At 42.4% G+C, this 24322-nt stretch overlaps 2 protein-coding genes and 2 pseudogenes across 7 annotated transcripts in view; all 4 read left to right on the forward strand.

The window, feature by feature from the left end:
* Positions 1 to 7166, forward strand: part of LOC148017174 (uncharacterized) — a 9640-nt pseudogene extending 2474 nt beyond the window's left edge.
* Positions 1 to 23945, forward strand: part of LOC148017173 (chromatin remodeling protein EBS-like) — a 51858-nt gene extending 27913 nt beyond the window's left edge. The window contains exons 5-6 of one of the 6 annotated variants that reach the window (XR_015687927.1): positions 21438 to 21661; positions 23532 to 23659. Coding sequence is in view for 5 of the 6 variants with exons in the window: in XM_087663285.1 (XP_087519411.1) it covers positions 23532 to 23711 (180 nt within the window). In the remaining variant the exon portion in view is untranslated. The other 5 variants (XM_087663285.1, XM_087663284.1, XM_087663286.1 and 2 more) reach the window with 5 other exon arrangements.
* Positions 6976 to 7746, forward strand: LOC148017175 (uncharacterized; annotated as a pseudogene).
* Positions 7732 to 14363, forward strand: LOC148017176 (uncharacterized). Its single transcript, XM_087662826.1, has one exon. It carries the CDS (start codon positions 7747 to 7749, stop codon positions 8083 to 8085), a length of 339 nt encoding a protein of 112 aa, XP_087518952.1. The 5' UTR covers positions 7732 to 7746; the 3' UTR covers positions 8086 to 14363.
* Positions 23946 to 24322: the final 377 nt, after the last annotated feature.

Genomic DNA, 24322 nt, shown 5'->3' on the forward strand with positions numbered 1-24322 from the left:
TAGTGGAGGAGGTTGAAGAGTCTTAGTTATACTCCAACCATTTGCTATACAAGATAAAGAAATATTGCAAGGGCCATGAAGTTTTGGGGCCAACAAGTTGTCCAATGTCAATGATTAAGTGGTAACATTTACTTTTTCAGTTTATGTGAATTTTATACTTGTTGTTATTAGTGTTTAATCAGGTTAGTATCACCCTATCCGAGGAGGAGGCTGGTTTCATGAGCTATAGGCATAAAGTGGGTTTACAAATCAAAACACAAATTTGATGGTAGCGTTGATTGCTACAAGGGATGCCTTGTTGCCAAAGGGTATACCCAAAAGCATGATATTGGCTATGAGGCATTTGCATCCACTTTAATTATGACTACAATTTGTAGTGTTATTGCTCTGGTTGTCCATTTTGATTGGCATGTGCATTAGTTAGATGTGAAGACAACTTTTCTGAATAGTGATGTTCATGAGGAGGTTTATCCAACTTGCACATGAGACACGACACAAGCCATATCCACAATAAAAGGGATTGGACATCAGATTCACCTCCTAGCCATTGAGCCAAACAGGCTCACCCTCCAGTCTAGGAGCTAGTAGCAGTCCGGTTCAGGACCACATTCCAAGGATTGGTATCCCATATCACTAGCATACATCATCTTGGTGTAAGAATGCATCGGTTGATGGGCCAAGAGTCTAAGAGTGGTGATCACAAAGTCAGTGTGCACAATAGGGCCTTGAGTTCTATAAATAAATAGGACTTTGTTGCCCTAAACTTGAAGTGTCCTTAGGACATTCACACTAAGTCACTTGGTAACCACTGTGACCAATGTTGCTAGCGCCCATTTAGATGTCCAAGGACGTAACACTTGTTTCCTATGAATGATCGTTGTCCTCAGCAATATCCTTAGGAGTAGTATCCTCAAGCTATAGGACTTTCTCAATTGGAACACTTAGTTCACCTTGTCCTAGTCATTCTTTCAAACGACTTACATGGAACATAGGATAAACTTGGATTTTCAAAGATAAATCCAGCATGTAAAATACGCAACTAATCTTCTTGATAATTCGAAAAGGACCACAATATCTCGAAGACAATTTATGGCACTTATTGTTGATAGTCATTGAACCGGAGTCCTTTAGGACTTTTAAGGTAAATCCACATGCCCTTTTGGAGGTCTGGAGAAGTCCAATGTTGCTAAACAAAAAACGCGGCACGATCTTGGGCGGTTTACAATTTATAGCACTTGCCAGTAGTCATTGAATTAGAGTCCTTTGGGACTTTTAAGGTAAACCCACATGACCTCCTAGAGGTCTTGAGGAGGACGATGTTGGTTACCTTAGACGTGGCATGATCCTAGGCTGTTTTAATGCTTTACCTAGCAATTGTCAACACCTTTTGCATATCGTGCGGAAAGTTGACTACAAACTGCTGAGACCAATGAAACGTCCCCCAGGATCCAACTTGTGTACGAGACATGACACAAGCCATATCCACAATAAAAGGGAGTGGGCATCAGACTTACTTCTCAGCTGTAGAGCCAAATAGGCTCACCCTTGAGCTTGGTAGCAACACTTCGAGTTACGACCACAATCCAAGAGGTGGTGTTCCATACATCCAGCCCGCACCATCCCGGTGTACCAATGCGTCGGCCAACCGGCCAAAAGTCAAAGAGTGGTGACCACATAGTCAACGTGCACAATAGGGCCTTGAGTCCTATAAATAGGTCTTGATTGCCTTAACCTGGAAGTGTCCCTAGTATATTGAAACTAAGTTAGCTCATAACCACAATAACCAATGTTACTAATGTCTATTTGGATGTCCACGGATGTAACATAGGGGATGGTATAAAAAAGATACATGCATATTTGATTGCTCTTGGATTCAAAAATTCACACATTGAAAGCATACTTTATGTCCACAAAGATGGAATAGTCTCTTGATTCTCATTCTCTATGTGGATGATATGCTTTTGATTGAACCTTGTGAGACATAGATTGCAGCCTTAAAGCCTGAATTGCATGATGCTTTTGATGTCACAGATCTTGGCCACTTGCATTGCTATCTTGGCAGACAATTTATTGCAATTGAGGGGGGACGTTGTTTTGCAACAATTCAAGTGCATTGGGTGCTCGAGTGTTTTCAGATGCAAGATTGCAAGTCTATCTCAACTCCGATTGAGAGAGGCCACATGTTTACACTTGAGAATGCAAGATATCCATTTGATGCTTCTCTCTATTGTATTTGTGTAATACATGACCAAATATTTAATATGGTGCCTCTTAGTTGACATGCTTTATGCGCAGCCCCAGTACTACAGGTTAGTGATCAATTGAATGTGTCTTTTGCCATTTTAAAGACACTAGGACATTGTGCTCGGTGATTCATGTATCTCTTGGTTGAGCAAGAAGTAGTCTACAATGGCCACATCTATCTGTGAAGTTGAATAAAGGGAAGCATTTACAACTTCATTGAAATGTGTATGGCTTAGATATCTTTGGTTGATCTTAATGTGGGATGGTAGTCACCTAGTCCTATCTATATTGACAGCTAGAGCGCCATGGAAGTTGCGAGGAATCCAACATTTCATGCTCACACTAAGCACATTGAGGTGCATCATCATTATGTTAGAGAGAGGCTTCATGCTAGGAAGATTGACTTGGTTTATGTCCCTACATAGGACAACTCGGCATATTTGTTTTTCAAAGCTCTCTCTAGGGAGAAGTTTGAAGCCTTTCGCAAGGCTTTAGGCTTAATACCATCTAGGGATTGATTTGCTAATTTAGTGTATACATTCACATCATTCACTTGAGGGAGGTTTGTTATACTCATTGTGTTCCTCTGTAGTTCTAGTGTGAAAGCTCCTTTATCTACAGGCACTTTTTACCTTCTAGTTAGAGAAGGGTTTTTCCCCTGTGTGAATACTTATCAGCGGCGGGTGTGGTACTTTAGTACCTTAGGGATTATACTTTCATTATCATTCTCACATAGTGGATGTGGCCTTCCAACAGTCTCTTCTCTCTTGCTATTCACTTGTTCATTGTGAGTGTATGCTTGCTACTGAATTCTAACCTAATAGAAAAACATATTAATGAGTGTATGTTTAAACTATTTAAGCATTCCAAAGTATACTCTTTAATGATGAATAGATCCAAAAACATTGAAAGGCCTGTCATTTCATGATTCATTTGCTACCAAATTCATCAAGGCTCAAGAATCGATGATTTATGAAAGTTAAATGTCTAAAATACACATTTGGGGAAATCTTCCAAGCAACAAAGCTCAAAGGTCTAGGGCCTAGGTGAAAGAAGAACCGAGGCTCCAAACTTCAACATGAAAGAGCCATTAGCCCACAAAATGTGGAATATGTACCAAGGACCATGGTTCTATAAGTCAACATTCAAGTTTCAGTGTATGGGCTCTCAATGCTCAGCCATATCATCATGATCATCATTGTCATTTTGGTCATACAACAGCCAACATTCAAGTTCAGTGTGAGCTTCGAATGCTCAACCACATCATCATCATTGTAAAAATAATAATAATCATCATCATCAACATCATGATAGGATTTGAATATATTAAACATTGAGAGCACTTGTGTTTATTTGTTGTAATAAAGTGTCAAATGACTACATTCTTTGATTTTTGGAGACTAATCATTCTTGTCATCAGCTGGTATGCAACTTGGTCTATATGATCACCAATTGAACTCCCTTAATCAATGGGATACTTCACAAAGTCATCCCTTTTTTTGCAATCATCAAGTAAGAGTGGACATATCAAAATGTGAGATAGAAATTAAAGGGAAGGATGCTAGGAGGATTGCAGCTCATGTGTGAGTCTGTGCATGCCAGTTGGGCTGGGCACACTTAGTCATTATCTAGGCATTATTTTAGTGATTTTTTGTGTGGCATTTGTGGCATTTTATGCTAGTCAGCCAGCTGACCGGCTGCGATATTTGGCATATTTTGGGCCTATTTATTCTGTGGCTCCTCCTCCTCCCATGCATTCATCATCATTCTTTGGGTGGTCTTCTTGTTGGAGAGAGGAGCCAGTGTTGGTGCCCATGCAGCCAATGACTCGGTGTTGTACGCGTCATTCTCATGTTTGGTATATGGAATCCATTTCTTGAGCACATCTTTGAGTTCTCTTCCTTTTTAGTGTTCTTTTGTTTCATTTCTCTTGTCTTGTGTCTAGCCGTTTATTTCAGCACTTGCCTATGCTTCCATTGTTGCACCACTTTTGACATGGTATGAGATTGGAGGATCTAGGTTTTTGCTGCGATTTTTCTACTGATTACAGGCCTTTCTCCCCCTTATTGATCAGGCTTGCATTTTTAGACTAGTAACCTGTGTTTTCAGCCTGATTACAGGTCTTTCTTCCCCCTACTGATCAGGTCTGCGTGTTTCAGACTAGCAACCTGCATTTTCAGCCTGCACCTGGATTCCAGCCTGCAATCATCAGTTTGCTGCATTAAATGCTCCATCAGTCTGTATTTTTCATTTTTTACCCCTAACCATGGCCAAGCGACCATTTGTACATGCTGTTTTTGGTGTTTTTGGCAGCTTTTGACTAATATTTCTTCATTTTGCAACAGTTGGCCTTCGCTTTTAATCAGATTTTTGGTTGCACCGCATGCAAACTCTCAATTCTTGAAGTCTTTGCTGTTGGTTTGGCTGTATTCCCTCTCTGCACACCTTCTCTTCTCTATCTTCTCTTCTTACCCTCTCTAGATGGCTCCTCCGTGCCCTTCTACAGATGATAAATTACATGGACGTAACTATCTTGCATGGCGTGCTATGATGCAAGCTTGGTTTGTGCCAAGGTAGGTTCAATACGTACGTACGGATCATTACCGTACGGTACGTACTGATCGTACGTTTTGTGTACGTATGGAACATAAAAAACGTGATCATTTTTTTCATGTAAAATTTGGGGCCCAAAACGTGATGTGCCTAACGATTTCTGCATCGCTTGGTTATTTGTGGATTTTCCTAGGAAAATTGAGACAAAAGCCCCAAACGTGTTCACTGTTTCAGTGCTCGCAGGTTACGTGAGCTACAGGAGACGCTAGCGTGCACTGACGAGGTACGTCTCGTCTCTCTCTGTCTCTCTCTCTCTCTCTGCGCGCTCTCTCTCTCTCTCTCTGTGGGCTCACATTCATGCATGCTGGAGTCTCTCTCTCTCTCTCTCTCTCTCTCTCGTAATGGACTCTCTTCTCTCTCTCTCTCTCTTGCACGCGCACGCGCACGCGCACGCTCGCTCGCGTTGATTCTTGTGCACGCGCGCACATATTTACTGATGTTTTTCTGTCTTATCTTGCTCCAGGAGCCATCATGCCGAAACCAGTCAATCCCTATTGGAAGGAGTATACCAATATACTCCATATCGTCAACACTCCCGGGCAAGCTGGTTCAGGTAGTCGCAGGTGGTCATGCAAATTCTGCAATTTCACATTGACCAGTACAATTACGCGTGTGGTGAAGCATTTGACGGGCATCAATTGCACAAAATGATTGCTGAGAACTTCCCAGCAATGGGGGCAGCAGCAAAAGGCCAAGGATCCCAGAAAACACAAGACGCCTTGCACGATGCTCTTATTGGGGAGTTTGGTGATCCTCCTACACAGGTAGAGGAGAGTTTTGTGTCTCAGCCCGTTGCCTCAGAGCAGCCATCTGCTAGTAGGAAGAGGGCTCATGTCATGCAGGAGGAGGAGGAAGGTTCTAATGATGTGCATGTGCCTAGGCAAACCACCTTGCCTTCACGTGTGCATTCTCAGTCTTGGGTGAGAGAGTGTCAGAAGGTGGCTGAGATGGAGATTGCTTGCACTCTCATTGAGTGCAACATCAGTTTCAATGTCTTAAGAACCGAGCAGTGGAAGAGGATGGTTAGGGCCATTGCCCAAGTGGGTGCTAGTGCTACAGATTCATGGTGTGGGCTGGATTACAAAAAAATGCGCACCACTGCACTTGACGAGCAAAAGCCTTAATAGATAAGGCATTGGTCCCAGTGAAAGCTGGCTGGCAGCAGTTTGGATGCACCATAATCTCTGATGGATGGAGTGATATACGCAGGCGGCACATCATAAATATACTTGTCTCCTCTTATCTTGGTACTTACTTCTTGCGCGCTGTAGATGCAGGGAAGGCAAGAGAGAAGATCACAGTTGAGTTTATCTATGGGCATATTCGTACAGCCATCATGGAGATTGGTAAAGAGAATGTGGTCCAAGTTGTTACAGATAATGCATCCAACTGCAAGGCAATGGGAAAAATGGTGAAGGCAGAGTTTCCACACATTGTGTGGACTCCATGTGCAGCCCATTGTCTAGACTTGCTTATGGAGGACATAGGCAAACTACCTTGGGTGCAGCCCACAGTTTCAGATGCTACTAGGATGACCACATTCTTTCGAAAGAAGCATCAGGCTTTAGCCATCTTTCGTAGCCACAGTAATCTAGATATGGTGCGGCCCTCCAAGTCCAGATTTGCATACATGTTTTTGGTGTTGCAAAGGTTGTTCAACCTTAGGGATCCACTTTTGCAGACAATTGTGGACCCAAAGTGGAGGGATAAGTCTCATGGACGAAAAGAGGGGACCAAAGCCATTCAAAGGCGTATCCTAGATGAGTCTTTTTGGACAGAGGTGCAGGATTTGATAGTGGCTTTGCAGCCCATGTATGTGATGCTACGAGTCATGGACATGGAGGGCTCCACATTGGGTCTGGTTTATCACCTCTTCATGCAGATGAAGAGCCATATCATAGCATGCCAAGCCTTGTCCCAGCAGCGGTAAGTACTAGATTTTGTTCTTGTACTTCTTTATGGCTGCTTGCATATGCTATTTACTTATTATTAAATTTTAATGCATAGGCTATATAGTACAGCACATGCATTGGCCTTGCAATGTGTCTAAACTTTGATGTTGCTGATTTTTGCGGTCGAGATGATATCTTGATTCTTGTCGAGAGTTAGTGGAAGTTTATGAGTCGTCCCATTCATGGGATGGCTGCTTTACTCCATCCTTTCTACAAGACCCCAGGCTGTTCCATGAGCAGTATCTCATGCAACTGAAAGACAAGTTCATCGCACGTATCTTTGACGAGGAGGAGCAACTTCAAATAGATGCAGAGATGTGCAGCTTCATGAATAACTTGGGACCATCATTTTCACGGGCGGTGGCATTGCGTTCGGAGACTACTAGTCTTTCTCTCACATGGTGGCAGAGTTATGGTCGGCAAGGTCTTCCACGTCTGACTTATTTGGCTCTACGTATCCTCACAGGTTACTCACTCTCTGTGCTCTCTCTCTCTCTCTCTCTCTCTTTCACTCTCTCAAGTGTAGCAATGGCAGTTATCAAGCCAATGACACCTGCAAATGCAGGATTGCTCAGCGGGTGCTTGTGAGTACAATTGGAGTGCTTATTCTTTGATTCATACAAAGATCCGGAATCGCCTTAGCACTTCTCAATTGGAGAAGTTAGTGTATTGCAAGGCCAATATGAGGCTTGTGCGCGCCTACCATGCCTTGGGGACACCCAAGCAGGTTCGAACTAGTAGCTATTTACATGTTTGAAATATTATATCTCTATATTAGCATTTAAAATTTATATTATTGTTCAATGTTAACAAATGTATGTTATGTTGCCATCTTGAATAGGCTGATCCCTCACGTATAAAGCTGATGGCTGATCCGAATCATCCGATCACAGATGAGGACCAGCATATTAGGGACGAGTAGGAGGAGATTTTGCGTATGCTTCATAGAGAGACGGAGGAGGTGAATAGGCGTGTAAGGAGGTCACGCGCACGTGCTTACAGCATTCCACTACGTGAGCAAGTTGCAAATCCAGAGAGTGCTCGACGGAAAGGCATTCGCAGAGGGAAGCTACCCATTCGGACTCCTCGGCGACGTGCGAATGAGGCAGTTCGTCTCATTCACACTGAGGAGGAGGAGGATCTAGGTGATGCTGTCCAGGCTACAGGCCCTGTGATGGTAGAGCCAGAGTTTGACGACGATGACAATGTCGTGGCGGATGGAGACATGCTCTCTTCAGCCTCATCATCGTCCTCTTCTAATCATGAGATTTGCTAGAGCCTAGGCAGTGGACTGTGGGTACTAGTGACTACAGTCAGATCTAAAAATTTTGAATTTTCATATATTTTAGTTGGGTGTTTTTATTTATGACATATGTATGCTCTATTAGGAGCCATCTTGACTTGACATTTGTCACCTTGGTGGATTGTTCCTAACTTCCTTGTTAGCAATTGTACGTTGTTTGATGCAGTGTACTGTGTTATGTTTTGGCTCTTTATTATGTAGACTTCCTCAGTGTTAGTTTGATAGTCTCAAATTTCAGTTTTCACTATTCAGTGTTATGCACGTGTTAAATGTTTAATGCTTAAAGGTTTCAATTGTGATGTGACATGGTCATAAGTACTAAGTAGGGAATGTATATATCTTTATGCTTAATGTACAGTGGAAAACACCCTAAAATATCCTCTTGTTTATTATTTTTTAACAAAGGTACGTATTTTTACGTACATAAAAAATGTATCCATATAGAACGACGTATAGTACGTATCTATACGTGCCGTACATTACGTATGGAACCACCTTGGTTTGTGCCGAAGGGGATTTGGTATATTATTAGGAGAGCTATTTCTCAGCCTTAGTAGCCTTTCTCTTCTCGAAGATTTTAATGAGAACGACTATAAGGAAGCTATGCTTACATGGGATTTGGACGATACACGGGCGTATTTTGCATCATGTTGGTGTATTTTTAAATAAGTTCTATCGGCGGCTATCTCACGCCAGGCATCACAAGAAATATGGTCAAAGCTTTAGATGTTGTATGAGACACCTTCCCCCATGTGTGCCATGACCCTTTATGGACAACTTCAACAAATGAAGTTTGAGTCGAAGGTCACCATTCAATTATTTTTGCTCTCTGTTACATAGGTATAGGACCAGTTTCGACACATGCAGTTTGCCCTTAGCGAGGCACATCTAGTGTGAATGGTACTCTACAAGCTCCCCTCGGAGTTTGGAGTGACCAATGCTTTGTGGGCGCAGACATTCTCTATACCTATGAGCTTTACACATATGTCCTTGATGCTTTTTGAGCATGATGTATCTTTGCATTTATAAGGAAGGTTTTTGTCTCATTATGGAGGTTTCAATGAGGCCTTTACAACTTTAGAGAGGAGTGATAGGAAGAAGAAGTCGAATGCCCAATGTTATCACTGTGGTAAGAAGGGACACTTGCGAAAGGACTGGCAGGAGTTAGCAACCTCATGGAAGAAGAAGAAGTAGAGGAAGCGGGATGCGGACTGCTTCGTCAAGTCATCCTCTTCCTCACACTCTAACTCCGATCGTCCGATCAAGGGAGAGTCCAAGGCATAGAAGGGGCCCACTTCTTCAGACCATGGAAAGGGCTTGACTACCCCTTCCTCTGCTGCTTTCTAGTCTAGGGACGCTATCATTCTTTACGACTCTCCAATGCCAAGGAGGGAGTATGAGAGGGTAGTGAGGTGGGGCAGTCGATAAGAAACATGGTAACCTAATCGTCAGAGAACTTAGGAGCCCTGTGTTTGAGAACTTAGTGAGGAGATGCCGATACTCAGTCAACTTGACTTTCAAGTCATCCTTGTTTGTGATTTTCAACTTTTGGAGCTCATGATCCAAATTGATGCGACGAGTCTTATCACGAGCCGCATAGCGGTAAATCAAGTGTGCCCAATGCTTGGATGCTAAGTCGAAATACTAAAGCTGAGAATGAAGCTCATGCAACAAGTCTTGCATAAGCTCGATAATAACGGAGGTGTTACGGGCCTTCCATGAGCAAACAACCTTGTATGGAATAAGTGCGGGATAAGGTTGGGGTTTTAAACCCTTGTACTAAGATAGCTTTTTAGAGTCTAAGACATGCCTCATCGAATTCGACCAAGTGTGTAGTTTTATCTGTTGAAACGAGTCTTGTTATTAAAAGCATGCTTGGCGAATGAGGAGCTAGAACCATGAGGTGTCTGTGAAGATGGATAGGTGGGATAGGGTGGTGGATAAGAAAGAGAGAGGGATAATGGTGGTTAGTTAGAAATAGGATACTGATGTTCAATGAGAGCCGATTGATATGGAGATATTGAAACTGTCATAGTTCCATATGGTACCATAGATGGAAGTGGAGATAGTGGGATACAATAGCCTTGTCTAAATGTCGGGTAGGGCACAACATAATGATTGGATGGTCCACTAGGTTATGCCATAGAGGCAAACTGCAGTACTAAACGATCCACACTTGAGTATGCCTGGGATAGGGTGGTGGATAAGGAGGAGGAGGGGTAAATTGTGGATAGCCAGAAATAGGCTATTGATGTCCAATGGGAGAGTCGATTGATGTGGAGGTACCGATACTGTCATAGTTCAATATGGTATCGTGGATGGAAACGGAGGCATTGGGACACAATATCCTTGTCTAAATGTTGGGTGGGGCACTATATAACGATTGGATGTTCCACTAGGTTATGCCTTAGAGGCAAACGGTACTAAATGATCCACATTGGAGTATGTTTGAAACGTACTCCTAGAGGGATAACCCAAAAGCGTGTGTGGGAGGTCAAGCCTTCGGCAACAATACACCACTCGAAAATGGGTATGTAGAGGTCCTAAAGGCTGTACCTAAGTGTGCAGGATCCCCTCGATGTGGTCTTTGGTGCTAAATGTAGTGCAGTTAATGGAAGCAAAGAGGAAGGTGTAACGGAAGATGAGGGAGGGTGAGACTTAGATGAAGATGCACCTACTCCAAATTGACCATGAGAAACAAAATTATTTGACAGAAAAGGAAAGGAAGGAATAATTACAAGTTTTTCTTTTAGCTTCTTATCTAATTTCGAGTTCATAAAGAAATGCATGTCTTCCTTATTACTCAAAAACCAAAGGTTATTTTGAAGAGTCCGTTCTTGATGAGCATCCCCCGATCCAATAAAAAATATAGAATTAATTGATATAGAATCTGACATGATAGGGTTCATACTTGCCATTGGAGACAAAAAGTACTGTGGAAATGGAGTGTAATTTGAGCTAGGGTGCACTTGCGGATGGCCAGTCCATAGTGGAGATTCCGAAGGTCTTTGCAAGATCATTAGTTCTGTGTACTGAATCTAAAGGAGATAACTCAAGCTTATCTTTAACCTCTTGCTGAACCCTATGCATAAGAATAAGATCATACTTAACGACGGAAATTTGATATGGTTTGTGGCTCCATGGTAGTCCGATGGTTCTCCGCCCATGTTAGATCCGACAATAGTAAGTGGGGAGGCCCACTTTTGATCGTTTCTATCGTGTTTGGTTGTGGAGATTGAAGCGGTGGTGTGAATGCATTCGAAGTCATTTGACCCTTTTGTTGTACTTGCTTTTGCAAATGAGCTTTCCAATCAAAGGCACAAAACCAATCATACGACAAAGCACAAATTGATAACCCAGAACACAGTTAGGGTTAGGGTAACTTAGAGACAGTGAACACAATGAATAATAAAGTGAATGAATACTGAGTATACTATGCTTATGCAACAACACAATATGCAGTGAACCTCAAACTCTCGTATCTCTAGGATCAAGGTTGAGGTTATGAGTTGGAGAGAGTGTCGTACTCCGAAATGGATCTTGAAATGTAACAAGGCAGCCTCTGTGTGTCAAATCCCAAGAAACACAGATAGGGAAGATTGGATTTGATGCAGATAGGTAGTAGGAGAGAGAATATGCAGCAAATACAAATTATAGAGGAGAGAGAAAACTTTGTGACAGTGCAAAACATGCAAACACAAGCTGACTAATGTTGGGTGATAAGTGAAAATTGATGGCTATAGTGCAAATGTTGATGGCGGCTGTTGGGGGAGAGAAATTGATTGCAAACGCAAGTAGGATGATGATAGCGATGAGACCCAAATGATGGCGATAGTGTGTGAAGGCCTTGACAACAACTTCTTGATGATGGAACAGCTCCAAGAGGTAGGTGACAGGTAGAAGAGGTTGTAATTATTTGGACAAATCCCCAAATTTCTGGCACAAATCTGCCCAAAATCCTGAACTGTGCTTACATGCACGAATGCTTGCAAAGGAAAGGGGGCAAAAGGGATTTTAAGAAAAAAAAAAACTGATTTTTGAAAAAAATGTGACCTGGAATGGGCCCGTGCAGTTGGCGGCTGCGACACGCTGGACCTGTCTCCTCGTTGGAGCCTCACGTGGCGCCTATTTGGCGTTGCTTGTCAATAGGTTGTCATGTCTGCTTGGTCATGGTCACCCGTTGACTGGTTGTCACGCAGTCGACATTGTCGCCTGTTGATTGTCCACACTTGGCCCTCAGTCACGCCGTCGCCTTCTGCAGAACGAGCAGCTTGCTCGCGTAGCCGTTTGTCGCTTGCACTTGGTCGCTCCTTGCACGCAACCATTGTATCTGCTTGTGTGCTCTCCATCAGCAGTTGTCGCCTTGGCAATCACTTGCTCACCCAGCTCATGCGTGACCTCTTGAGAAGCGTGCACTCCTTGCTTGCTCCGATACCAGTTTGGTATGACAGAGAGTGCGAGGATCGAGACACTCAATGCTTGAGCCTGACGCGGAGCTGAGAGTAAAGGTGATGGATAACGCACACACACACACAGAGTAGAGATAGCAATGAGTAGAAAGGAGAGTGAGCACGACACAATGGATATTCGGTACAATGACGAGTGTGCCTCTTTAGGTTTTAGATAGATATATAAGAAAGTACAAATGTGCTAAGGGTGTGTTCACACCTGAGAAAATATAAAAGGCATGATAGCTCTTTATTCCCAACAGTATACAAGCCTCTCAGGGTGGTCTAGGGGAGATGGGGGCAAGAAGCCATGGAGGAGGGGATGTATCGTCATTTGGGGCTGCTTGCCTGCATAACGAAAAACAGAACCTGGTCTCCCCCAGTGCGCATGAAATGAGAACGGAGCTCTTGCCGAGCTCGAGACTTGCCTTGCACCTGGTCCCAATGGCCGCGGAGAGAGTGGATGATGGAGGTCCAGAGCTCTGCTAAAGTCGCCTATACTGAAAGTCTCTCTCCGCCAAAAGCCTCATGACATCGCGCCTTCCAAATATGCCATCCAGTAAGACTCCCTATGATCTCCCATACCTCAGAGCGGTCTATTGTGGGCTCCAATACCTGGCGGATGGGTAGAGCCTCCAGACACATCACTGCGCATGACCTTGCCTCAATAATGAATATCGTGTCTTGTATCCCAACCTCACACAGAAGGTGACGGCTCTGGCTGACTGCATACCAGCAGAAAGCTCCCCATGAGATATATTCAAGGCTGGGAGCTATGCGACAAAGGATGTGGCATGCTCCTCTCCACACGAGCTATGTCACCTCACATGACCAAAGGCAGTGCTTTGGGGACTCTAGAGGCTGATGTGTGCAGCGTTTACAACCTCCATCCTTCTGCATGTGGGCTAACCAACTCCCCATCGCCAGGCCTCCATGTGCCACCATCCATAGGAAATATGATAGCTTCCTTGGCCTCCAGCTGTCCTATAGGCGGTGCCAGAAGGTCTGTCGGAAAGCCTCCGTGATGCTATGCTCTGCCCAGTGCCTGCTGCGCGACGGTGCCCAATCCATGTCGTCCTGCATCAGTATGTGTCTACCAATCATGGCTATGTACTCCAGGAACCTCGATGGCTTCTTGGCGACCGCAGTGGCCGGCCATAGCCACTCTCTTGGATCCCACTCTAGCTCATCAAGTGGCTTTTACTCCGAAATCCAAAGGCGCCACTCCCTATGCTCCTCCCAGAAGACACAAGGGTCCAACCGCCATGTCTTCCCCTGAAGGCCAACCATCCGAATCCTCCTCCATGGAAGGACAACTTTCCCCTCATCCTGCTGCCCTTTGTCAAGGGCCAGATGTCCCCCCTCCTATACGGTGAAGAACGTTCCGTGTGGGGCGCCTCCCACTCTACCTGCCACTTGTAGGGGGATAGTTGTTGGTGAAAACTTGGCGGCCCATACCTCCCTGGGTTCTATCAGCTCTTGTCTCGAGGGGGCAAACCACTCCTGAGGTATTGTTGTGTCAATCTCCCTTCTCCTCAACTCAACTCCTCTCTGGCACCCTGATGCCCACTACAACACCTTGTCCATCATCCTGTACACCTCCTACCATGTCCTGATGGTACAAGTTTGGCCGGCCTCCCACCCAACCCACTGAATGTGGGGGTGCTCGCCAATCTGAGCCCCCTCTTGATCTTTGACGTGGGGGTTTCAGATCACCGACTCGTGGTCTATCTTGTACTGGCAGCCTGGGGGGCTCTAAAATAGGGCCTTACAGAGTCTTGCCACACACGAAGCAAACTGTGTAGGAAGGGGGATCTCCGGGGGGGGGGGGGGGGGGGGTTTGATCTGGGCTGTCGTGAAGATCCATCCCAGGGACGGCCTTCAATCACCGCCAAGCCTCGGTCTACACTCTTGGAGACCCTCTTGCAATAGGACCTTCAGGTCTGCCCTCTTGGTGTGAGGCCCCGAACTACTAGCTTGCCCAAGAGGGCCATACTCTGATAGTCTGGATCTATGATTCCAATCCCTCCCTTTGACCGATGTCGGATGATGATCTCCCATGCTACCTTGGCCCGGGAGTCCTTGGAGCCGTCTGACCTAGCCCAGAGGAAGTTCCGCACTAGGCGGCGAAGCTGTACTACACAGGACGAGGCGAAGCACCAACACGAGGCGGTGTACCAAGCCGTTGCTAGGAGGACCTCTTTAACCACCAAGGATCAGCTTGCTAGGGAAAGGCGAGTGGTACTCCAGCAGGTGAGCTTCCTCCGAATAGAGTCAAGGACTGGAAGAAACTGCCGGGCAAGAGTGATGTCGAGTCCCACTTGGAACCCTTGGTAAGGGATGGTCTATCCTCTGCATACCCATTTGAATCCCAAGTGAACGCCCCACCCCGTGCTGGAGTCCAAGTTTGTAAGGAAACCAACCAACTTTCGCCAGTTGATTTTCGCTCCTGCCACAATACAGAACACCTCGAGAGCGAGTCTCACTCTCCCAGCATCAACTCATCGTCCTCTACATAAAGTGTTGTATCATCAGATACTCTGAGTCTAACAGTTGCGTCTCCTCTCTCACTAGAAGTTGGAGGCCATGTAGCCCGCTCACACGTGACCTGAGGAAGTGAGACATCACCTCTGCGTCTTTCAAGGAGCAGGGTGAAGGCCAATCCCCAAGCATTCCTAGGGGCAAATTTGTTTGAAAGCTTGCTAGTCAGTTTTGATGGCAAGAGGCACTTGAATTAGCAGAGGGGATCGGAGAATCTTAGTTGTACTCCATCCGTTTGCAATAATAGTTAAAAGCAATACCGCAAGGGGTGCTAGTTTTTTGGGCCAATAGGCTGTCCATTGTCCAAGATTAAAGTGGTTGGCACCACCCTATCAGAGGAGGGAGGCTGATGAGAGCATAGTCCCTGGTCTAATAACATAATTTTGAGATAGGAATGATGAAAAAATGGTAAAGTGCGGGAGTGTTGTTGGTGATGAGCGAAAGAAGGTTGGTGGTGGCTGCAGAGGCAAAAGGACAACAACGAGGAAGCTCTTGAATCGATGGGCAACAAGTTGGCAAAGAGAAGAAAGAAGATGATGAATGTGGTTGCGATGATGAAGATGGCAATACGGAGTTGCTAGAGAGTTGGCACTGAAGTCATATGTATAGGAATGTGGATTACCTTTAATAGAACTTTTCGAGCTAGGTTTATTATAAATACTTTTAGAATCTTGTCTTTAGAGTTTGCATTTTGTGTCTAGGTGACGTATGAGAGGCGAGAGAAAATATGGTCAAGTTTTAAGTTGCCCGATCTCTCGTGGTGTAACATGTACTTCTTCATACTCATTGCTCCTCCTTTTTGCCTTCAAATCATTCGTAGAAAGAGGGAATATGGGTGATCCCTTTGGAAGGCCTTCAAGAGGGATATAGATGAAGAAAATCAACATCAAAATTGTCTTCTTTTGGGTTGCTCTTCTTCTGTTTGAGCTTGAAGTTATGCTCCAATTGAGAATTGAGCCACTTGTTTCTTTCTCGAATAACATGAGGTATGAATATAATCCCATGCCCGGTTGAAATTTTATAATATAGCACTTACTAATTTCATTGTGCTTTTTTACACGATGTGCACTTACGTGACTTGCGGTGTGTCACATGTTTGGCATGTGGCACTTGCTGAACAATAGTTATTGTTCTAGTATTTGGGCCCAATGTTCTAGCCTCACATATGTTGATGTCTAGATTGCAGCCATACATATACATTGTTGTACTTCTATTTCTTCTTATGTCCAGTACCTGTATTGAGTTTAGATATCGAGGTTTTGAACTTCCAATAAGCATCTTTTATGTTAGGAGAAGGCCCAAGGATAAGGGTTAGCTGAATTACAAAAAACCCCAAGCTAGTCCCATTGATGACTTTGTAACATGAATATAAACCAAGAGCATGCTGACATCATATCCGCAAGTTGGATCACATCACCATAGCTTTTGCTCTCTAGAATTTATTTGAAGAGGTCGCTTGAGAAGAAATGCTCCTTTTCATTAATGACATATATGCTTTCTTAGTTCTTTAAAATCTTTTCGAGATATTCTTGATGCATCTCCTCCATTTTAGAATAGTCTGGACAAATTCTTGGAATTGGGCTTTTATGATTATACAAAGCCATATAATCCATAGACATGTAGAAAGAGCCATTTGTCTTCTAAGCTAGATTTGGTGGATGGAAAGCTAAAGAATAGGGTCAAGTCAAATTTTCCCACAGGTTGGTTAACTTGTCTCATGATTTCCTATTGTGTCTTTCATTACTCATGCGTGGATGGCGAACTTCTTGGAATCAAATCAATCAGCCAGCAGTGTGCTGTCCAGATCTCATTCCGTGCAGCTTATAGCAATGAGCATGTAACTAGATGCTGCCACATCTGCATGATTGACCCAAACCTGCAGGATGAGCCCCACGGCTGTACATCTGCCTTTGGCCAACTGCACAATAGAGCAGCCAGCCAAGTCCACTCACGAAACTCATGAATCAATCACCACGAGTAATTTAAATAAACTGTCTTGCCAATTTGCAACATGGGTTTTTTCTTTGCCAACAATAGCATAAAAATGACAATCAAACAATAAAAATGCAGCTTTTAAAACTCATAGCATTGAATTTTTAACAATTACATCAAGAAGTTGCAATGCCATGTATGGGCTTTTCTTTTCCCAGCAAAAGTGCAAAAATGACAATCAAAACAACAAGAATGCAGCTTTGAAAACTAAAATGCAGCTTGGGGCTTTTCTTTTCCTGCGAAAGCAAACAAAAATGTGGCTTTGACAACTCAAATGCAGCTCTTAACTTTTTAATTTATTGTTTTTTTTTGATAAATTGCTCAAAATTTTGAAAGGGAGAAAGTTACTTACCTTATTATGTACATTCGATGCCCCATCCGCAAGTTGCAATACCATGTCCAGGGTTGCATTTTGTCTACAGACGAACCTTCCTGTTGGATCTGTCTAGGATCGGTAGAGTCCCAAAAAGTGGACATTGCCTATTTTATACGAATTACACCTGTTTTGAAAGCCAGCCATTTCTAGCCATTGGGAAGTCTATTTCTCCCTGATTTTGCTGCTTGAAGTGTAGGTTTGGGCTATATTCTCTCTGTAAAAGTCATCCATTCATCTCATATTTCCATACTTGAGCACTGCCATACTCTTTCATTAAGCTCTCACCTCGAGCAAGCTCCATCCTCTACTCCTCAAGATTTCAAGCTCCATTCTTTACCTGTCAAGCAAGCTCTTACTCTTCCTCTTGATTCTTCTTGTTTTTCTTCCTGTTACTATACTAGATTAACCCTTAACTTCTTAGGTGTTTTGTAATGACCATATGAAACACTGTATTTTGTTTGAAATATTTTGTGTCCGTTCGGTACTGTACTAAGTGCTGGACTAGATGTATTGGACTGATCATACTAGATTGCCTTGATCACTATGTCATTATGATGAAACATGATTGTGTTTACAGCAAATGGATTGTTTCGAAGTCCCCTTGCTGGTTAGTAGTGATGCATTTTTAATGAATAACTTATATTTCTAGTACAGTCCTTGATTGTTGTTCCATCACTTGCTCAACTAGTACTACAGTTCTAGTGTCCTCCATCCGGCATTGTACACCTTCCATCACTTTACCCAGCACTACTACACATTATGGTTGTAACTTGATACATTGGGTATAGGGTTTATAAACAGAGACAGTTCACACTCACAGCATGTTAATTACTCAGGGCTGTAACACATTGTATTTTACTATTGCTTAGTCTTGTGTCCAATGGTGCATCACAGATTCACATCGAACAATATCTGCAGAAATGAGGAACTCCACATGCTCTAAGTAATGTCAGGGATGAAATTTCAAACTTGAGTGTATTTGAAGTGGTGGGCTGAGTCTTTGATGCCTTATGACCCTTCTCTACATTGGAAATACTACCTTGAGTAAGGTTGCGGTGGAATATTTTTGACTAATTCTTCTTTGACCTTGAAGTCTCTTATGTCTTGAATTCAGTCAAATTTCTATTCCTTGTCCTTAAGAATTTCAATGCTTGTTCCAGCCATCTATCTCATATTCTGCAATTAAGGGTTTAAAGCTGAGTCCATGCAATGCTTAAGAGTGGTTAAGGATAAGATACCGGAATTGGAAAGAATAGAAGAGTGGTTAAGGATAAGATACCAGAATTGGAAAGAATAGAAGTTTAGGATTGAGTCTAGATTGAAACGTGAACTTCGTTATTGGTTTCGTAAGCCCATGCATGTATGTTTGAACTTTTAAGGATTCTGAGTCCATGTAAAAAACGCTCCAAAGTATTGCCAGTACATGTTTAGCAAAAGATGTTTGGCTCTGTGGTTGGTTTCAAGGCCAATTGGGAGTTCAGCGTCCAGGTGAGTGTCCAACATAAAGACAGCCAGTGTAGGCCCAAGCCTCATCATGGAGGGAAATTTCTAAGAACATGATTGCTTGCAGGTAGCCCATGGGGGTAGCACAGCATGAGGTTATCTTGAAGGGGTAAGGCTGTGGTATGGGACACTGGTCTTGTCGGTGCATGGATTGATTTTGAGGCACTACACCCCTAGTACAGGGGAGCTGTCGGTATTTGACTCTGCTCTTTAGGTTGTCCTGTAGGTGGTGGGCCCATTGGCATTTCCCTGGCACTGACAATTCTTACTTTTGTGCATGTGGTATTTGTGGCTTTTGCTTATAAATGCTATATCTTTTACATTGTTATTTTTTCAACCCTTTCATCCACAGAGCTTTGCAACAATGCTTTATGGTTGTATCTGGCTCTCTCTCTCTCTCTAGGAGAATGTTGGCAAACAATTATGAAGTTTGCTGGAATATTACATAATTTGGTACCTGCTCAGAATGCCTTATCCATATAATTCACATTAGCAGATTTGATGAAACACAACAATCTGTTTGATGGAGAATTGATCTGACACTGTAACTCGGATTGCAGTCGTTTCCCAAATCTAGGCTTGTGCTTTGTTAAGGGAAAGGGACCCTACTAGCTAGCCAACCTCATGAGGCTAATACTTAGCTGTGCATGTTCTATTTTAGAGGGGAACCTTCGCATTAAGAGTTAAACATAACCAGAGAAGGATGCTCAGGTGTTGAACTTCTATTTGAGAACCCTCTTTATTGATGCATCCACATGTGCAGGATCAGAAAAGTCTTTTGAAATTTTAAGGCTGGGACTAGGTTCTCTGGTTTGTGTAACATCTACCATGGTTGCAGGTTTTCTATATCTTACCTGGTGGTAAATTTTCTTGGCTATTGTTGAGCAATAACATGGCCAACCAGCAAGCCACCTACATCAATCTTGCAAGCCTTGTATTTTCTTCAGAAGAGTGTTTGAAGGCCAAAATATTAGGCAGGCTAAACATAGTTTACATTAATTTAATAAATGCCAAAATTATGGTTATCCTTTGCAATCAAGAGTAAATCCTCTGGTTGTACAGTATAAAAATTCCTCTAGTAAAGTGCTCTATTCAAATGCAGCCAGGAGATTGGAATGATTGGAAAGTTGCCATTAAAAGGTTATGAGATGATTGTACTACTGCACTTTTAAGCCGTTGAAAACTCCTGCATAGCAAGTGTATCAAATTGAAATTCTGTTAAAAGCGAAATTTCAGCCTCATTGACGGCTAAATGTATTGGATAGGGAATACCTTCGGTCTTTGTTGTGGGTTGGTGGTTGGATGAATCATCTACTTTTTTACGACATCTAGTTGGATGGCGCTTTTGATTCGCTACTTGTGGTAGTGGCCATTTTTGAGTCACAGTGCCTTGCCTCCCCTGGCATGCTTGCTTGTAAGTCTGTAAGAAATGGTTGAGCAGAGCCACTGCAACGGGAGGAAGAGGGTGTAAGGGGGGGTCTGGGAGGAGCACAGTTGTGTTCAGTTATGCTCTTTAGTTAAGCATGAGGGCATTTAAGTCTTTTCTTTCATGGCTTAGGTTTGACAAGTTTCAGGTTAGTGCGTAGGAGTGCTCTGTGTCAGTACTTAGCATAATGTCAAAGGGTTCACTCTTTGTCTGTCATTAACAGTGTAGAATTGCTGGGATGCCTTATGACAGTTTAAAGTTACTGGGTAATGTTACGTCATGCAAACAGGGTTATTCATTGTTGTGCTTCTTATCTCTGTATATCTGGTCGGATCTTCAGCTGGTTGTTTTGAAGTTTGTTCGAGGTCTTTCATCTCTGCTTTTATTTTGCTAGTAGTTCTCTTTCTGATTTCATTTTCTGCAGGAATCAAAGCGGCGGCGAAGGTGATCAATGTTCTTATAGTTTGGAACTGCATTTTGCTAAAAGAAAGCATACTTGGAAGGCCATGACTGAAATGAAACAGAAGTATCAATCTGCTGCCTCCACTGTATTGCTTGCCATTGTAGTTTACTGTGTTAGGTTGGGAAGGTGTACTATCTTTAAAGACCTGGTTTTGGAAAGAATGCTTGTGACACAGGAACTAACTGTAGGGAAGGAAAGCCTGAGATTATGGTGGCAAAGGACATGGCATTCATGTGTCAAAGTGTAATCTAGAGTCTAAAAATCCAAAAGGTAGGTTAACCAGGACTGTCTGGTGGGTGCTGATAACCCTACACTGTATATTTGGTTGGGTTTAATGACACTGTAATATAAAGTAGAGGAGGAGCTAAAGTTTTGCATTGACTCGTGTTCTTGGTAAGCTTTGTCTTTCTGCTTGTGATTGATGAACAGATCTTGATACACTGAGGTGATGCTTAATGTGGAAATGAGCTACAGTATGTTGGGTCTGAAAGAACTGCTTTAGATAGGGGAACACAGTGAGCAGTGTAGCAGGAATTAACGCAAGCCATCTGTATAATTACGTCTTCCCAAAAGCAGGTGGCAAAGGATGAACAGAAAGAACATGTTGGAAAGCAGTACTAGAATGGTAGTACTATCGGCACTGACAACCCTAGTTTGTATGTATCGTCATTGATAGGATGAGAACCCTAATTTCATCCTGCCATGCCTTACTCTCCCGGACTGAGATGATGCGCTACATAGCTCAATGTCCCTTCACTGTCAACTGAGATGATGCATTGTCTACGAGGCAGGCTAATATTGTAAGTTAGTCAACAATTAAGAATATCACAGGATTTTCAGCACGCTCTTGCTAGTGAAGTATTCTTTCTTGACACCAGCCCTTCCAGTTTTGCTAATATTTGTGAATATGAGAAAATTTACATTGAAAACATACCTCATTGAATGTGAAAATTGCATTTTTTAAATTAAAAAAAAGACATTTATTGAGTACTAGGTTTAAAAGGGAATGAAAGCATATTGCTTGAAAGAAAAATTAAGTATGAGGTCCGAGCACATAAACCTTAACTTGTTTACCAAATGATCAAGCATTAGAACTTGCAATCGAATGCGACAAAGAGTCAAGAGCTTTGAGCCTTAGCTATGATAGCTACAGGCATGAAACATAACTATGCCTAAGGAGTTTAACCATACTACATTTAACACTCAACTTTGTGTAGCAACAAGAGTAAAGCAATGGAGAATGTGTGGACCTGTTTAGAAGGAAAGCATCAGAATTCAGCTTGAAATCATGTGCACGTACAATAATGCACTTCATCAAGTAGGATTTGAACCACCTTGCATTCAAGTGTTGGCCCTAGGATGGTGTTGCAACAATGGCTAATTAGACTTTTGAGAAGACTCCCAACTGAAATTGGTCACTTGGCATGATCTTCAACTCTCATTCCTTTTGCGTTTTCGAGTTTCTAAAAAGGTCTAGTCATAGGCATGCATCACTCCTTTGAGTTTGTGTGAGGGGTTTTTTTGTTTTTTTTGTTTTGGGGGGGTTGGGGGGGGGGGGGGGGGGGGGTGTGTGTTTTGTAAAGCACTTGGTTAAATTGAGGGTAGTGTCATGCCAAAGGTTAACTAGGCTTTTGTGCCACCCTTCATCCCTAGCATTCATAATGTAAGGTATTGGCATCGATGGCAAACCACTTTCCCCAAAATATTACTTGGCTATAAGATGAGTTGCTCAAGAGTGTAGGTGCTTGAGACTCCAAAAAGTTGTAGGAGGCCTTAGTAATATCAGTCCTACTTTATTACAATATAGCATGACAAGATGTTGGGCTTGTCTTATTAGAAGTAGGCCCCATCTTAGTTTACTATGCATTGTGTGACATAAGAACCGTAAGAGATCTTACCCAATGCCAACATGGCCTTTTAAAACCATGTTTAATACCACATTAAGGTGGAACCTTTGCTCTAGACTAATGTGAGTCCATATTAGGATCACTAGATTGTCCTAGTTTACTTGCATAGTAACAAATACCTTATAACCAAGTCCAAAATGATTTTGTTCTAACTTGCATCAGAAATCGAGAACTTGTGATTTTATTTAAATTGAGCTAATATGTTTCCTATAGTTCTTTTAGTAAATTAGGATTGATATCACATAAGGCCTCACATTTCATAGGATAAAGCTCATCACAACACTTGTTGATAGTTAGAATACATTAGATTAAGATTGGAAATTTTTTATGATAGTATTTGTATGGCAATTGATATTTTTATTTAAATATCAAAAATACTAGCATTTCCCATCATTGAAGTCAACTTGCAGGTCATCAAAGTTAATTCATAGGTCATTAGGTTTTTGCATTTCCTTGGTGACAATCCAATCTTGTGCGCCCTCCCTCCCCCCAAGATCTCCCCCAAAAAAACTCTTCTTTTTGACACTTTATTCTTGGTCCCCCATTTTATGTAAGGGTTTGTTTACACATAAAGGTGTAAGGACTTTCTTTGGAAGTTTTGATTTTGTACAACTCAAAGATATCAAGAATACTTTAATGAACTTGTCAGAATCAAATGCACTTGAAGATTATGAAAACAAAAATGAAATAATAGCTTGATTGAAAGTACATAATCATGTTTTTCATTACATCTTCATTTTTCTTACACATTTTATTTTTTTAGTTGGAGATATCAGATTATGACAACTCGTTGGGAAGGTGCAAAGGATCAAGGAGTGGTGGTGCTATCGAGTATAACGCTATTGCACATTACCTATCAAAGATTGACCAAAATATTTTACTTGTATTTATAACAAGTACTCAAAGAGGCAGCTTTGTCTATGCTTTGTATAGAAGTTGCTAATAGACTTGTTGGCTACTTAGAGCAATACTTTAATGCCAACAAAGTTATGTTTCTAGAAAAGCTAGCTACCACTAGGATTTTTCAATCAAGTTTTGGCTATTTTGCTTCAGCAACAAAGTGGATAGATGTGAAGGCCATAGCTAGCTACAACATAAGGAAATTTTAACACTACAAAGAGAAGTTGGTGGTGAAGGATGACAATGATGTAAATGCTCACAAAGGTCAGCTTTATTTATAATTATGCTATAAATATCATGGCTTTTTTGGATTGCTAATCATGTGTCACACTAACTTTTCAGTCTTTGGAGTTTTCTTTTGAAAAACTAATTGACTCATTGTAGGGGTGTTGAAAATAATTGTCTCAAAAGAACAAATGTGGCTAGTACACGACGGACGTGTAAAGTCACCTTGGCATCTTCGTAAATGTCCTTAGACAACAAAAGACATCATATAGATATGTACAAGAATACAAATGTTCAACTACAAATCTTACTTGTTTTTGACAATGGTTTTTAAAAAATATTCTAGGTTTTAAATCTTCAAAAAAGATATTTGCCAAGATATCTCATGTTTTCTTTGAAATTATCGGATCTTTCCTTAGGTGAGCTTGA

The sequence above is a fragment of the Lygodium microphyllum genome, chromosome 22 (genome assembly GCF_053477565.2).
Source record: "Lygodium microphyllum isolate KBCC chromosome 22, Lygodium_microphyllum_v1.1.10, whole genome shotgun sequence".
NCBI lineage: Eukaryota > Viridiplantae > Streptophyta > Polypodiopsida > Schizaeales > Lygodiaceae > Lygodium > Lygodium microphyllum.